Consider the following 16534-nt stretch of genomic DNA (forward strand, 5'->3'; position numbering starts at 1 on the left):
CGGCTGCTCGATCATATTTTTCCAGCAGTGATGAACTCATTAACTTCTTTGATGAAAAGTTCATGATCATTAGGAAGCAAATTAAGGGCTACTCTTTGAATCTGCATACTTCTCCAAAGCTCGGTTGTCCTGAGGCTGCACAAAACTGCCAGGACCTAGGATCAAGGGAGACACTCAAATTGTTTTATCCTATATCTCGACATATTCATGAAAATGGCAATGGCCTATAAATTCTCAGGCTGTATACTGGACCCTAACTACTGAAAGAGCTACTTCCTGTGGTTGGCCGTCCTGTGGAACCTAATAAATGGCTCCCTACCCACTTGATGTGTACCAAACTCACTAAAAGTGGCAGTAATAAGGCCTCTCTCAAAAAGGCCAAACCTTGACCTGGAAAATGTTTTAAAAAAGTACCTTCGAATTTCCCATCCCTTTCAAATATTTTACAAAAAAGTTCACAAAAAACAACTCACTGCCTTCCTGAAGACATTGTATACAAAATGCTTCAGTCTGGTTTTAGACCCCATCATAGCACTGAGACTACACTCGAGGGTAAATGGTAAATAACCTTTTAATGGTGTCATACCAAGGCTCTATATCTGTGCTCGTGCTCCAGACCTTAGTGCTGCTTTTGACCATCGATCACCACATTCTATTGGAGAGATCCCAAATTGGTCTACATGGACAAGTTCTTGCCTGGTTTAGATCTTATCTGTCGCAAAGATGTCAGTTAGTCTCTGGATGGCTTGTCCTCTGACAAATCAATAGTACGTGTCGGCGTTCCTCAAGGTTCCGTTTTAGTGGCAATACTGTTTTCACAATATGTTCTACCTCTTGGTGATGTCATTCGGAAACACAAGGTCAACGTGAAACATGGTGAAGCCCAAAAATTGCCTAGCCTGGAAGCCTGTGTTTCAGACTGAAGGAAGTGGATGGCGGCAAATGTTCTACATTTAAACTCGGACAAAACAGAGGTCTGCTGTTGGATCTGACAATTCATCTTGAAGGTTGTACAGTCGTCTCTAATAAAACTAAAAGGACCTCTGCATTACTCTGGACCCTACTCTCTTTTGACAAAACATATCAAGAAAATTTCAAGGGCAGCTTTTTTCTGTCTTCATAACGTTGCAAAAATCAAACGTTTTGTCAAAATTATGCAGAAAAGTTAATCCATGTTTGTCATTTCTAGATTAGACTACTGCAATGCTATACTCTCCGGCTACCCGGATAAAGCACTAAATAAATACAGCTGCAAGAATCCTAACTAAAACCCCAAAAAATAAACATACAGTTGAAGTCGGAGATTTACATAAACTCAGCTTATTTGGCTAAGGTGTAAGTGTTTCACAATTCCTGACATTTAATCCTAGTAGAAATGCAGTTTCAGGTCAGTTAGGATCACCACTTTATTTTAAGAATGTGAAATGTCAGAATAAGAGTGATTTATTTCAGCATTTCTTTCTTTCATCAAATTCCCAGTGGGTCAGAAGTTTACATACACACACTATTTGGTAGCATTGCCTTTAAATTGTTTAACATGGGTCAAATGTTTTGGGTAGCCTTCCACAAGCTTCCCACAATAAATTGGGTGAATTGTGGCCCATTCCTCCTGACAGAGCTGCTGTAACAGTCAGGTTTGTAGGCCTTCTTGCTCGCACATGCTTATTCAGTTTTGCCCACAATTTCCATAGGATTGACGTTGTTGTCCTTAGGCCATTTTGCCACAACTTTGGAAGTATGCTTGGGGTCATTGTCCATTTGGAAGACCCATTAGCAACCAAGCTTTAACTTACTGACTAATGTCTTGAGATGTTGCTTCAATATATCCACATAATTTTCCAACTCATGATGCCATCTTTTTTGTGAGGTGCACCAGTCTCTCCTGCAGCAAAGCACCCCCACAATATAATGCTGCCCCCCCGTGCTTCACGGTTGGGAAGGTGTTCTTCAGCTTGCAAGCCTCCTCCTTTTCCTCCAGACATAACAATGGTCATCATAGCCAAACAGTTCTATTTTTGTTTCATCAGACCAGAGGATATTTCTCCAAAAAGTATGATCTTTGTCCCCAGTTACAAACTGTAGTCTGGCTTTTTTATGGCGATTTTGGAGCAGTGGCTTTTTCCTTGCGTTGCGGCCTTTCAGGTTATGTCAATATAGGACTTGTTTTACTGTGGATATAGATACTTTTGTACCCGTTTCCTCCAGCATCTTCACATGGTCCTTTGCTGTTGTTCTGGGATTTATTTGCAATTTTCGCACCAAAGTACCTTCATCTCGAGGAGACAGAACCAGTCTCCTTCCTGAGCGGTATGACGACTGCGTGGTCCCATGGTGTTTATACTTGCGTAATATTGTTTGTACAGATGAACGTGGTACCTTCAGGCATTTGGAAATTGCTCCCAAGGATGACCCAGACTTGTGGAGGTCTACATTTTTTCCCCTGGGGTCTTCCCTGGGCTGATTTCTTTTGGTTTTCCTATGATGTCAAGCAAAGTTTGTCAAGCACTGAGTTTGAAGGTAGGCCTTGAAATACATCCACAGGTACACCTCCAATTGACTCAAATGATGTCAATTAGCCTATCAGATGCTTCTAAAGCCATGACATTATTTTCTGGAATTTTCCAAGCGGTTTAAAGGCACAGTCAACTTAGTGTATGTAAACTTCTGATCCACTGGAATTGTGATACAGTGAAATAATTGGTCTAAACAATGGTTGGAAAAATTACTTGTGTCATGCAAAGTAGATGTCCTAACCGAAATTTGTGGAGTGGTTGAAAAAGTAGTTGATGACTCCAACTTAAGTGTATGTAAACTTCCAACTTCCAACTATTGTACACCAGTGCTGTTAAGGCAAGGGCTGATTTCAAGGTTTTACTGCTAACCTACAAAGCATTACATGGGCTTTCTACTACCCATCGTTCCGATTTGGTCTTACTATACATACCTACAGGTACACTACGGTCACAAGACACAGGCCTCCTTATTGTCCCTAGAATTTCTAAGCAAACAGCTGGAGGCAGGGTTTTCGTCTATTAAACTCCATTTTTATGGAATGTTCTGCCTATCCATGTGAGAGACGCAGACTCGGTCTCGACCTTTAAGTCTTTATTGAAGACTCATCTCTTCAGTGAGTCTTGTGATTGAGTGTAGTCTGGCCCAGGGGTGAAAAAGTGAACGGCAAGGAACTGGAGCAACGAAGTGCCCTTACCGTCTCCTCTCTCCACTGGAATTCTGCCTCACTGGCTTACTATTGCTCTTCCATGCCGTCCCTAGGAGGGGTGCGTCACTTGAGTGGGTTGAGTCCCCGATGTGATCTTCCTGTCCGGTGTTACGTCCCCTCGGACTCGTGCAGTGGAGATTTGTGGGCTACACTCAGCCTTGTCTCAAATGTAGGAGGACTGCTGTGGTATATACATATTTGCAGAAATCCTTTCAGGTTTATTTTGTGGCTTATGGCAAATGCTTTCTAACGATCTAAAGTCGCGCTGTTGCTACTGCCCGTAAACACGCAGTCCAGTTCAAAGAGAATGATGGTAGGCCTGTATGGCTTATTTGCATATAGGTCTGTGTAGAGTCCGGTCCTGGTTTTTATTTACTGCAGTGTCTATCAACTGTCCAAACGCACGGCCGCTCTCCCACTCTATTGCTATAGGCATTTTTGAAAATTCTTACTCTACATCATTTCCAAACAATCGATGATAGTATGAAAACCTGAAAATGTCAATATTGAAGTGCTTGCTTCAAATTATTTAAAGGCGTCATTCTTCCTGGGGGTGTATATGATTTTATGTTGCTAAATTGCTGTCAGTTCCACTAAGATCACGGAGTCAAATAGTGCTGTGATGGTGGATGATATCCAGCCCATTGTGTCACCATTCAACACTTTGTTCTTAATTATTGCACCAATTATAATAAAAAAATTACTTTATTAAAAACCTTTGAAGAGATGCTTTCCTCAACCCTCACCTTGTGCATCAGGGTCATCCATGTGGGGCTGGAGGCAGTCCAACACCTTCTGGATCTGAGAGCTGGTGACTGGCTTCAGACTAGCCATCTCTTCCTTTGCCTCTATCTCCTCCTTCTCTCCCTCTTTAATTCCCGTCGTCTGGTTCTGCAGAGGAACCTGGTCCTTCAACATCTCCAGCTCCTCGCTGATATCCGGTAACGGAGGCCTCCAGTAGCGGAATGAGTTAAAATTCTCGTCCGTTTGTTCCGTCTCCTCGTTGTTTGTGGGAGGGTTGTTGTTGAATTCCTGGACTTCGTGTCGGCCTCGGGGAGGAGTGTGTGTGGAGTCGCTGCCGCGGTCTCCCCCGGACATGCATTCTAGAGTTGGGGTGGAGCGGCCATCTTGGATGTTGGGTGGGTGCGAGGGTCTCTCTGTGGGGCCGTTGAAGGAGCAGCGCATGGAGGACTCGATACTGAGGGGGGAATCTCTGCAACAGAGAGCCAACCAGAAACCTTAACCTTAATTTCCCTTTTCAATTACAAACATTGTTTTACACATAAAAAGTTGTTACATTTTACTAATATGGTCCATTTGGAATAGTTTTCAGCCCCTGAGTCAAACCCTAACCCGAACCTGTCAAAGGGACACCTGGGGACCTCCAGTAGTGTGCCGTCCTCTTTGAAGTAGAGGCCTGTGCTGGAGGGGTTGGCAAAGGTGGAGATGAAGCGTCCCAGAGACTGAAAGGCAGCCTGGCGCACCTGGAGGGTCAAGAGAGTATGTTTACCACATCATTGAATAGAACATAGTAACACACACTTAATTAATATGCATCTCTATGATGTTCACCATCAATTCATTATCAAGAGAATTACTTATCATTGTAATTTAAGGCCATTCTCGCAGAAAATATGTTTCATACAAACATCACCAGAATAGCATGGTGTTTATGTGTGCGTCTGGCGTAGGCTCTTACCCAGCGAGACTGGTCACTGATGAGGCTTATGAAGAGGGGGGACAGTTTAGTGCGTCGCACTCCTGGGGAGGTGGAGTTGGAGACGATCATGAAGCACTCTGCACATGCCTTCCGGATGCCCCACAGGCTATCCGAGCACAGGTCAAAGAACTTGGACATCTGGTGACAAAAGATAATGATTACCAGGGATGTATTCATTAGTGGAGACTGTAGCAAACAAGTTTCTCATCGGTCAAATACAGGTAGATCCCTCCCTGTTTCATCCAGTTGGCTTCCATTAGGCTCTTAATGAATATACCCCACTTCCCTAACTACAACAGAGTGAAATTCAAATATATTTTAGCTGTTAACTCTTTGCTACGATGTGTCCCAATGAACATATGTTAAAGGAAAACTCTTGGTATTGGTTTCATTAGCCTATTGTTAACGTAAGAAAAACATTTTGGGACTATGGTCAACAATGGGCTAATGAAACAAATACCAAGATAGTTTTTTGGGTGGAATTTTCCTTTAAGGAATGTGAAAAACACAATGGCGGTAAAACCACCAGTAATTTACGACAGTATGTTGTGTAATGATAGGCATGTACATATCTTTGAGATTGTGCGGAGGAAATAAACAAACATTCTAGTGACATTTTTTTTTTAATGTTTCTCACCAGTAGTTTCTCTGTGGCATCCTGACCCACAATGGAACAGAACTCTCCGAAATTGGCTGCACAAACCTGAAGGAAAAGAGTAATAATTTAAAAAAAGTTGTTCATGTAACCTTGTGGCTCACAAATTCTGGAGTACCAGACATTTTTTGCTGAATGTTTTATCCAATAAAATGTTTATGCATGTCAGTCTTACAGACTAGTTATTCCAATACAACAGTACAAAGTGGGCATCATTGGGGGACAGTCTTTGAGGCACATTACAGGCATCACAAACTCAGGAAAATCCACAGGGGTTCAAAATAAAATCCTCCCTTTCCTACACCCAAATACAACTTCCCAACTGGCACCAACTTCACGAGAGGATTAAAATTCCAAACAGAAAACAACATTACTGTAGGCCTTCATACTTAATCACAAAACACATTGGGCAACTGCAATGATTCAGTTTGTGAAAAATGTTGGATGAATCGAGATGGGTAACACAATCCTTTAGCGACTACCATAAACAGTGTGCAATGTTTATTGTCAAAAGTGTGATGCAATGTGGGAGCATGTTTTCTGCGGGTTCAAGTTGGATACAGATAAGTGTGTGTGTGTGTGTTCACCTTGCGGACTTGGAAGAGCCTGGCATCACTGCACAGCTCACAGAAGCGCAGCAGCAGCAGGTGCTCCACTGTGTCTTTGCTCAGCATGGTTACCAGCTTACACATGATCTACAGAACAAGGAGAGAGAAGAGGACACGGGAATCAATGCTATTGTAACGGAATCCACAGGGGCTCGAGGATGAAGTTTTCCCTAGGTACAGATCTCCCTTCCCCAATCCTAACCTTAACCATTAGTGGGAAATTACTAAAACTGACCAAAGATCAGCATCTAGTGTCAACTTCACCCTATGGTTCTAAGCATAAAGGACGCACATTGCTTGGTTCTAAAAAAACAACACTATTGCACTTGTCAAGGTTACAAAAAAAATAAAAGCCTCTATAACACATATGGTACTGCTAGTGACCATGGATTAATTCAGACTTGTCTAGCCACTGCCCATCCACTGCAGCTGTATTGATCTCATATTGACCTAAATATTTTGGCTAGGGTCCACTAACAACTATCCTCTTTCTTGAGATCAGCCTATATCCTTTTTGTTTTGACATTTGTTTTTGGTATTATGGCTCAGAACCACTAATCTTTCATCTTTATACCCTGTATGTCTTTTTGCTTGGTATATCTTTATCAAAGTTAGGGGGGAAAACACACACTTAAAGAAAAACATGGTAACAGACTACAGGATATAAAGACAAACAGGGATTACAAACAATGATCAATGGATACTGGCAAGATTAGTGCTTCTGGTTGCGCTCCGAGTGCATTTTACATTACATTTAATTAAAGTAAATTCTGCATTTCTTCAGTTTCAGTGAACTAAATCAAAATGTGAGCTTGAATCAATAAACCCAAAGCAATCTTACCGCGACGGCCTCTATCTTGTAGTCATCGTCGCTGCTGGGTTCGGTGAGGTCTAGTAAAACAGGACACACTTTGGTCTCCATGTCGCCCTTGCAGATGAGCCCCTGCTCTAACAGCACGAGCAGGGCCGCCTGACTGGTCTTCCGCACCTTAGGGAAAAGACGACATCTGTTAGTACAGACATCTTTACAATAAAGTGTTTGTTGAGCCTGGAAATCCAGACAGTTCCGGGCTAGCGGTTATTGTACTGCACACATTTGTTTCTAGGCTTGGACTGTATGCAGATTTTCATATTGTCATTCCGTCGTTCTCTTATTCCAGCATTTATGGTATTACCAGCATAGCACACAAGGGAAGCTAAAAGAACCATTGGGCCTCTATTACTATAATGCTAACAAAATTAGCACAAACTAATAGCAAAATGACAGACACTGTTTGCTAAATGCTAACAAGTTAAAACGAACATTAACTACACTGAAAAAAATGGTTGGTCCCATGTTTCATGAGCTGAACGAAAAGATGCCAGAAATTCTCCATACGCACAAAAAGCTTATTTTGCTCAAATGTTGTGCAAAAATGTTGTTTACATCCCTGTCAGTGAACATTTACTCCTTTGCCAAGTTAATCCATCCACCTGACAGGTTTGGCATATCAAGAAGCTGATTAAACAGCATGATCATTACCCTTGTGCTGGGGACAATAAACGGCCACTCTAAAATGTGCAAATGCCAAAGGTGTCTCAAGTTGAGGGAGTGTGCAATTGACATGCTGACTGCAGGAATGACCACCAGAGCTGTTGCCAGAGTATTGAACATTCATTTCTCTACCATAACCCTCCTCCAACATCATTTTAGATTATTTGGCAGTATGTCCAACGTTGTGAACAGAGAGCTCCATGGTGGCTGTGTGGTTATGATAAGGGCAGGCATAAGCTATGGAAAACAAACAAATGCATTTTATCAATGTCAATTTGAATGCACAGAAATACCGTGACGAGATCCTGAGACCCTTTACTTTTAGGGTATTTGTGACCAACAGTTCAACTCAAAGTTAATTTGTCACATGCGCCGAATACAACAGGTGTAGACCTTACAGTGGAATGCTTACTTACAGGCTCAAACCAATAGAGCAAAAAAGGTATTATTTGCAGATGCAGATCTGTATTCCCATTCATGTGAAATCTATAGATTAAGGCCTTATGAATGTATTTCATTTTGACTGATTTCCTCATATGAACTGTAATTCTGTAAAATCTTTGATATTCTTGCATGTTGCATTTAACTTGTTGAATTACATTTAGCCCTAACAATCAACCTTTATAATCCAAAAACACAAATGACAGGAACAGGGATCCAGAAATGTCTTAACTGCTTAAGATAATATCAACATTTCGTTGTGGTCCATCGTTTGCAGTTAGAGTGGGAGTCATTTGTTCCTACCTGGTTATTGGGGTCTGTGAGATAGCGCACCACGATGGGCACTAGGTATCTGGAGAAGGCTGCTGGGAAGTTGGGCTGGCTCTCGTGCAGGAACATGGCGATGTTGGGCACCTGCTCCATCAGCTCGGCGCGCACTGTGGGCTCTGAAGACATGCACATGCACGAAGATGACACAGACACACACATAGGGAGATGATGGTCACAAACATGCATAAAAAAAGTCCTAACAATACAATTTATTTTGTATTAGGGGTTTGGGGTCAATTGCACATAAATGTCAATTTGGGGATCAATTCAGACATGTAAATGTCAATTCAAATGCATTCCAATTGATAGCTAACCTTCCATGTCCAACTCCAGTGACCGCAATTGGAATGGAATTGACCCCAATCTCACAAACAAATTACATAATTGTAAAATAATGAGATAATATGAGGGACAGATAAAAAGAATAACATCTACCTCCGTCTTCTGACATTCGGGCAACTGTCTCCATGACACTAATAAAGTCATTCTCATTGTCACTGAACTCTCGAAGCACATCAAGCAGCCCACGTGCCACGATCTGCCTAGAAAGCAACACAAGCCCCAAGTTAATGTCTGTGCCAACATCTAGCCAAAGCAGCATAATGGCCCATAACTGACAAACTTGGAAATCACCCGACTGAGGACTTGAACTCAACAAGCAGAGCATGTTAACAGCCTTTCCATGAGTTGAATTCAACTGGGGGCAATGGAGGGCTGTTGATGGGGTGCTGTTAAAGGTTTGCAGAGGCGATGTGCACAAGCTATGCCAAAAGCACACACTGAGGTCTTTAAAACCACTGAGGGCATCTGGCAAGCTTTTATCTTTCAACGGGCAGAAAGCAAGAACCCACATCAGAAACACTTAGGTCAAACCAGGCCAGTCTTAACAAGAGTGGTCCCTAACAAGTTCATGTCTTGATGCAGTGTGAGTGAGAGACCTGGCAGTACCGAATGCCCGGCCTTCACTCAGCCCATTCACTAACGCCCCGACATAAGTTGTTACATTCTCGCCATGCCAAGCCATGAACGCAGGTCTGTTGAATTCACAAGAACACATAGAACCGGAACTTTTCAGTCAACACTGTATTGCGGTCAAACATTGCAAAAACAAATGGCAGTCATCTTGAACATCACATTACCTCTAAATATTTCCTATTGCTTCCCTGTGGCATGTATCCAAGTGCGTCATCATATTCATTCTTACCTGTTGAAGACGTTTTCACTGAAGGCATATTTTTCTAGTCTCCCCAGGGGGGTGAGATTGTCCTGCCCTGCATCCAGGAAAGCTGTGATCCGAATTCCGTCACACTCTGATCCATAGTCATCGAACCCAACTGTCCAGGTTGAAAATCACAAATTCAGAATCAATCAATCAGAATTGTTCGAGATGAAGTTAGTGAGTGAGGAGATCAGGTAAGTAAGCACATTAATTTCAACAAGGAACCACTGCTGTCAAAATAAGCTCCGTGTTGCAATTATCATATTGGTATAAGTGAGCTTTGAAGTGATCCGGGCACAAGTAGTAAGACTTTTAACCTGAGTAAGCAAGTGAAAAAGTGACCACTGTCTATTTCAGTTACAAAATTGGTAGGCTATGGGAAAGCCCTGTGTAAGGGGGTCTAGTATGTTGTTTAATTGCCCTAAACAAGAGGAATATATGGTCTATATTGCTAATAATAGCTTGCCTGAACCCAGGGGGAGGCATCTGACATATAATGTTAGGGGGTGACTGTTAAGTGTTACACTTCATGTAACAGAAACTGCAGGCTCCCTAAAAGCTTCAAACTGTGGAAGGTGTCAGAACAGCCTGCATCATATGTTTCCTAGTCTCAGTAACTCTTTCTACATGTACTACACAAGAATTGAACATGGCGTTTGAAACATTGATGGAGGGGGAATACTCACAGTCATCCAAATCATCATGACCATCTTCAAAATATAAAGACAGACCTGCAAAATGGAATGGTGTAGAGTACTGCTTTTACAAATATGTTATCAACATACCGTCAGTCATTAAATAGTTACATCGCTCCCTGGGGATCAGAGGGTTGGCTAATACGTCAACTGTTACTATGTAGGAGAAAATGGCCAAGTGCCTCAATGATCTAACGTTAGCTAGTTAATACATTTGATTTGGTTGAAGCCAGGGAGGCATCGAGCTAGCTAACTTTAGCCTAATCCAGTGGTAATAAGTAAGACCACAGAGTGCAGTGGCTAGCTGCCAAAATATAACATAGGGACATTTCTGGGCTAATTCTATAACTAAACTAAAAAACAAATCCGTCCCATAACAACTCTTGTTTATGCTGTTTCAGCCAATGAAATGATCGAACAAACGTTAACATTGCTAGCAAGCTACTGTATATAAGGTTGCCAAATCACAAGGTAACTTGCTAGCTAACGTTACTATAAGTCTTTGTTTTGGTTTTGAGCTGGATTTGGTATGCAAAGATATCGGCGTAGAGGCTAGCTTGCTCGGTCAACCGGCTAACGTAGCTAACTAGCTTAGGCTTGAAAGCAAATCTACCTGACATATTTAACTACGGTTAGCTAACATCGGCTACCGACCTAGCTAGACCTAATACATAATACATTATAGCTACAACCAATACCTAGAAACAACATTTGTATTGTCAGTGTTGTCAACAACAAGCATATAGTTAGAAATACTAGAACTGGCTAGCTAGAAAGCAGAGTTAGCCGATATTAGCTATAGCTAACGAGCTAGCATTTTCGCTTAAAAACCCAGCTTGCTGCCAAGGTATTGTAATTGATCGAAAACAACACACACAACCAGAAATGACATGCCAATACATTAAACTTTTCAGAAAATACTTATTTTTACAACTATTTTGTTCAAGTTTCGAATAGATGTTATTATGACAGCCACATTACCTGCCATCTTGATTATCTGCTCGACGAGCTACCGTGTGGGCTGTCACTCAACGTAAGCAAAACTACTTCCTGAATGTACTTCCTGATGTTTTTTTGTGTGTGTTCATCAACAATAGTTTAATTTGTGACGGAATCTACTTCATGATTATTGCAACGAACATAATGGCTTCATTGCTATATTTCCAAACCAAAAATAAACATAACTGTCACGTGACACATTGGATCGTAGTTCAAGATGGAGTCGATGCGGTACTATTTTATACCTTCTTAGCTACATTAATCAACATATGGCAAATTATATCAATGCGTTTTAACGTTCCCAAGTTGAGGACTTACTTTGTATTTGTTTCGAGCGGTATGTTATTTGATGAAGTTAAGTTATTTGCCAGTAACTGAAACATCTGCGAGCAAGCAATCAGTCACGTGGTTGGAATGTTCATTAACGTTCTATTAATTTGGAGATCGATATGGCGCAGAGAGAGTTAAACATGTGCCTTCTTGGGGTAAGCCAATCTTATTTGTACTCATGTGACTGAACTATCGATTCTCTGTTCATTCAGGTTGCAATATGTCTAATCTCTCGTGGACAGGTGAAACAACGAGACTCTTTCAAAACTTACGTAGAATTATGTGATTACGAACAGCAGTAGTTCCTGGTTTGGGGATTTCGTCATTGATTATTTGGACAAATAAGGATTGGGCGAAGGCGATGCGTCTTCTTCAGTGGGGTTCTCAGGCGGTGCGTGAACTGGTGCGGTGATTTTCAAACGCATGTGTGGATCACAGAAGGTTGGTGGAACTTTTTTATTGAGGAGGATGGGCTCGTGATAATGGCTGTAGTGGAACGCTATCAAATACATCCAACACAAAAACACATGGTTTCCATGTGTTTGATGCCATTCAATTCGCGCCATTCCAGCCATTATTATGAGCTGTCTTCCCCTCAGCAGCCTCCTGTGATGTAAACAGATTTCATAACCAAAAGTAAAAATTGTCTGTATCATAACAATTAATGAAAACAAAAATGTGCTTTTTGATAAACATGGGTGAAATTCATGGATGGGAAGGGTTTGCCCTAGAGTTTGCATTTGCAAGGGAGGAGACTTTGCTTCTTTCCTTTGAACAAAGGTAAACATAATAGAACTCTCCAGCTTGTAGTCCCAAAAACTTGAAATTACTTACCTCTGGTTCATTTAGCCATTAATGTGAAAACTTAATGGGGAAAGAATAGGGTTTTGGGTTAAACACCGAAAATAAGTTATGAGATCAGGCTTAGATCTTATACATTTTGTTCTACAATATAATATAATTCAGTTAACGTGACCTTTATGAATTATGAAGCCTTTATGAGCTATTTGTTTTTGTTCACCGGACGTGCTACCTCTCCCAAACCTGCTGTTTTCAAACTCTCTAGAGACAGCAGGAGCGGTAGAGATACTCTTAATGATCGGCTATGAAAAGCCAACTGACATTTACTCCTGAGGTGCTGACTTGCTGCACCCTCGACAACTAACGTGATTATTATTATTTGACCATGCTGGTCATTTTATGAACATTTGAACATCTTGGCCATGTTCTGTTATAATCTCCACCCGGCACAGCCAGAAGAGGACTGGCCACCCCTCATAGCGTGGTTCCTCTCTAGGTTTCTTCCTAGGTTTTGGCCTTTCTAAGGAGTTTTTCCTAGCCACTGTGCTTCTACACCTGCATTGCTTGCTGTTTGGGGTTTTAGGCTGAATATATGTACAGTACTTTGAGATATCTTTGATATATCACCGATAAACCGTTCGCTGCCTGCACCCGCACGCCTGACTAGCATCACCACCTTGGATGGTTCCGACCTTGAATATGTGGACATCTATAAGTACCTAGGTGTCTGGCTAGACTGTAAACTCTCCTTCCAGACTCATATCAAACATCTCCAATCGAAAATCAAATCTAGAGTCGGCTTTCTATTCCGCAACAAAGCCTCCTTCACTCACGCCGCCAAACTTACCCTAGTAAAACTGACTATCCTACCGATCCTCGACTTCGGCGATGTCATCTACAAAATTGCTTCCAACACTCTACTCAGCAAACTGGATGCAGTTTATCACAGTGCCATCCGTTTTGTCACTAAAGCACCTTATACCACCCACCACTGCGACCTGTATGCTCTAGTCGGCTGGCCCTCGCTACATATTCGTCGCCAGACCCACTGGCTCCAGGTCATCTACAAGTCCATGCTAGGTCCATGCTCCGCCTTATCTCAGTTCATTGGTCACGATGGCAACACCCACCCGTAGCACGCGCTCCAGCAGGTGTATCTCATTGATCATCCCTAAAGCCAACACCTCGTTTGGCCGCCTTTCGTTCCAGTACTCTGCTGCCTGTGACTGGAACGAATTGCAAAAATCCCTGAAATTGGAGACTTTTATCTCCCTCACCAACTTCAAACATGTGCTATCTGAGCAGCTAACCGATCGCTGCAGCTGTACATAGTCTATTGGTAAATAGCCCACCCATTTTCACCTACCTCATCCCCATACTGTTTTTATTTATTTACTTTTCTGCTCTTTTGCACACCAATATCTCTACCTGTACATGACCATCTGATCATTTATCACTCCAGTGCTAATCTGCAAAATTGTAATTATTCGCCTACCTCCTCATGCCTTTTGCACACAATGTATATAGACTCCCCTTTTTTTGTACTGTGTTATTGACTTGTTAATTGTTTACTCCATGTGTAACTCTGTGTTGTCTGTTCACACTGCTAAGCTTTATCTTGGCCAGGTCGCAGTTGCAAATGAGAACTTGTTCTCAACTAGCCTACCTGGTTAAATAAAGGTGAAAAAAAAATAATCTGCGGTCCAACTCTTCCCAAACCATCTCAAATGAGTTGAGGTCAGGTCATTGTGGAGGCCAGGTCATCAGCACTCCATCACTCTCCTTCTTGTTCAAATAGCCCTTACACAGCCTGAAGGTGTGTTTTGGGTCATTGTCCTGTTGAAAAACAAATGATAGTCCCACTATGTGTAAACCAGATGGGATGGCAAATCACTGCAGAATGCTGTGGTAGCCATGCTGGTTAAGTGTGCCTTGAATTCTAAATAAATCACAGACGGTGTCACCAGCAAAGCACCATCATACCTCCTCCTCCATACTTCACAGTGGGAACCACACATGCGGAGATCATCCGTTTACCTACTCTGCGTCTCACAAAGACATGGCGGTTGGAACCAAAAATCTCACATTTTGACTCATCAGACCAAAGAACAGATTTCCACCGGTCTGATGTCCATTGCTCGTGTTTCTTGGCCCAAGTAAATCTCTTCTTATTATTGGTGTCCTTTAGTAGTGGTTTCTTTGCAGCAATCTGACCATGAAGGCCTGATCCACACAGTCTCCTCTGAGCAGTTGATGTTGAGATATTCCTGTTACTTGAACTTAGTGAAGCATTTATTTGGGATGCAATTTTTGAGGCTGGTAACTAATGAAGTTATTCTCTGCAGCAGAGGTAACTCTGGGTCTTCCTTTTCTGTGGCGGTCCTCATTAGAGCCAGTTTCATCGTAGTGCTTGATGGTTTTTGCGAAAGCACTTGAATAAACTTTCAAAGTCCTTGGAATTTTCCGCATTGACTGACCTTCATGTCTGAAAGTAATGATAGACTGTTGTTTCTCTTTGCTTATTTGAGCTGTTCTTGCCATTATAGGGACTTGGTCTTTTACCAAATAGGGCTACCTTCTGTATATCACCCCTACCTTGTCACAACCCAACTGATTGGCTCAAAATGCATTAAGAAGGAAAGAAATTCCACAAATTAACTTTTTACAAGGCACACCTGTTAATTGAAATGCATTCCAGGTGACTACCTCATTGAGCTGGTTGAGAGAATTTCAAGAGTGTACAAAGCTGTCATCAAGGCAAAGGATGGCTACTTTGAAGAATCTAAAATATAACATATTTTGATTTGTTGCATTTTTGGGGGGAGTTACCACAATATGTGTTATTTCATAGTTTCAATGTCTTCATTATTATTCTACAATGTAGAAAATAGTAAAAATTTAGAAAATCTTGAATGAGTAGGTGTGTCCAAACTTTTGACTGATACTGTAAGTATTCAAACCCCTGAGTCAATACATTGTAGAAGCACCTTTAGCAATGCTTACAGCTGTGAGTCTTTCTGGGTAAGTCTCTATAGAGCTTTCCACACCTGGATTGTGTATCATTTGCCCATTCTTTTCAAAATTCTTCAAGCTCTGTCAAATTGGTTGTTGATTGTTGCTAGACAACCATTTTCAGATGTTGCCATAAATAATCTAGTAGATTTAAGTCAAAACTGTAACTCAGCCACTCAGGAACATGCCCTGTCTTCTTGGTAAGCAACTTTTGTGTAGGTTTGGCCTTGTATTTTAGGTTATTGTCCTGCTGAAAGGTGATTTATTCTCCCAATGTTTGGTGGAAAGCAGACTGAACCAGGTTTTCCTCTAGGATTTTTTGCCTGTATTCAGCTCCATTTTCTTTATTTTTTATCTTGACAAACTCCCCAGTACTTAACGGTTACAAGCATACCATAACATGATGCAGGCACCACTATGCTTGAAAATATGGAGAGTGGTATTGAGTAATGTATTGTATTTGCCCCAAACATAACCCTTTGTAATCAGCACAAAAACGTTTGCTTTTCCACATTTTTTTGCAGTATTACTGTAGTGCTTGTTGCAAACAGGATGCATGTTTTGGAATATTTTTTATTCTGCACAGGCTTCCGTCTTTTCACTCTGTCAATTTCTCCTTTCACAGCCATTAAACTCTTAACTGTTTTAAAGTCATTTGTAAGTCGCTCTGGATAAGAGCGTCTGCTAAATGACTTAAATGTAAATGTAATTGGCCTCATGGTGATATCTCTGAACGGTTTCCTTCCTCTGCTGCAGCTGAGTTAGGAAGGACGCCTGTATCTTTGTAGTGACTAGGTGTTTTGATACACCATCGAAAGTGTAATTAATAACTTCAACATGGTCAAAGGGATATTCAATGCCTGCTTTTTGAAATGTTTTGCCCATCTACCAATAGGTGCAGAGTGAGTCCATGCAACTCATTATGTGACTTGTTAAGCACATTTTTACTCCTAAAGTTAATTAGGCTTGC

The 16534-nt window shown here is 41.5% G+C and overlaps 1 protein-coding gene across 1 annotated transcript in view; it reads right to left on the minus strand.

The window, feature by feature from the left end:
• LOC135539547 (serine/threonine-protein phosphatase 4 regulatory subunit 1-like) overlaps window positions 1-11578 on the minus strand; it is a 43571-nt gene extending 31993 nt beyond the window's left edge. The window contains exons 1-11 of the mRNA XM_064965479.1: window positions 11404-11578; window positions 10414-10458; window positions 9713-9842; window positions 8944-9050; window positions 8482-8624; window positions 7045-7191; window positions 6183-6290; window positions 5578-5643; window positions 4920-5078; window positions 4580-4704; window positions 3967-4433 (exon numbers count right to left, since the gene is read on the minus strand). Coding sequence (XP_064821551.1) covers window positions 3967-4433; window positions 4580-4704; window positions 4920-5078; window positions 5578-5643; window positions 6183-6290; window positions 7045-7191; window positions 8482-8624; window positions 8944-9050; window positions 9713-9842; window positions 10414-10458; window positions 11404-11410 — 1504 coding nt within the window. The 5' untranslated portion in view covers window positions 11411-11578. The remainder of the gene's footprint in view (window positions 1-3966; window positions 4434-4579; window positions 4705-4919; window positions 5079-5577; window positions 5644-6182; window positions 6291-7044; window positions 7192-8481; window positions 8625-8943; window positions 9051-9712; window positions 9843-10413; window positions 10459-11403) is intronic.
• Between the last annotated feature and the right edge of the window lie 4956 nt (window positions 11579-16534).

The sequence above is a fragment of the Oncorhynchus masou genome, chromosome 5 (assembly GCF_036934945.1).
Source record: "Oncorhynchus masou masou isolate Uvic2021 chromosome 5, UVic_Omas_1.1, whole genome shotgun sequence".
NCBI classification, from domain to species: Eukaryota; Metazoa; Chordata; class Actinopteri; order Salmoniformes; family Salmonidae; genus Oncorhynchus; species Oncorhynchus masou.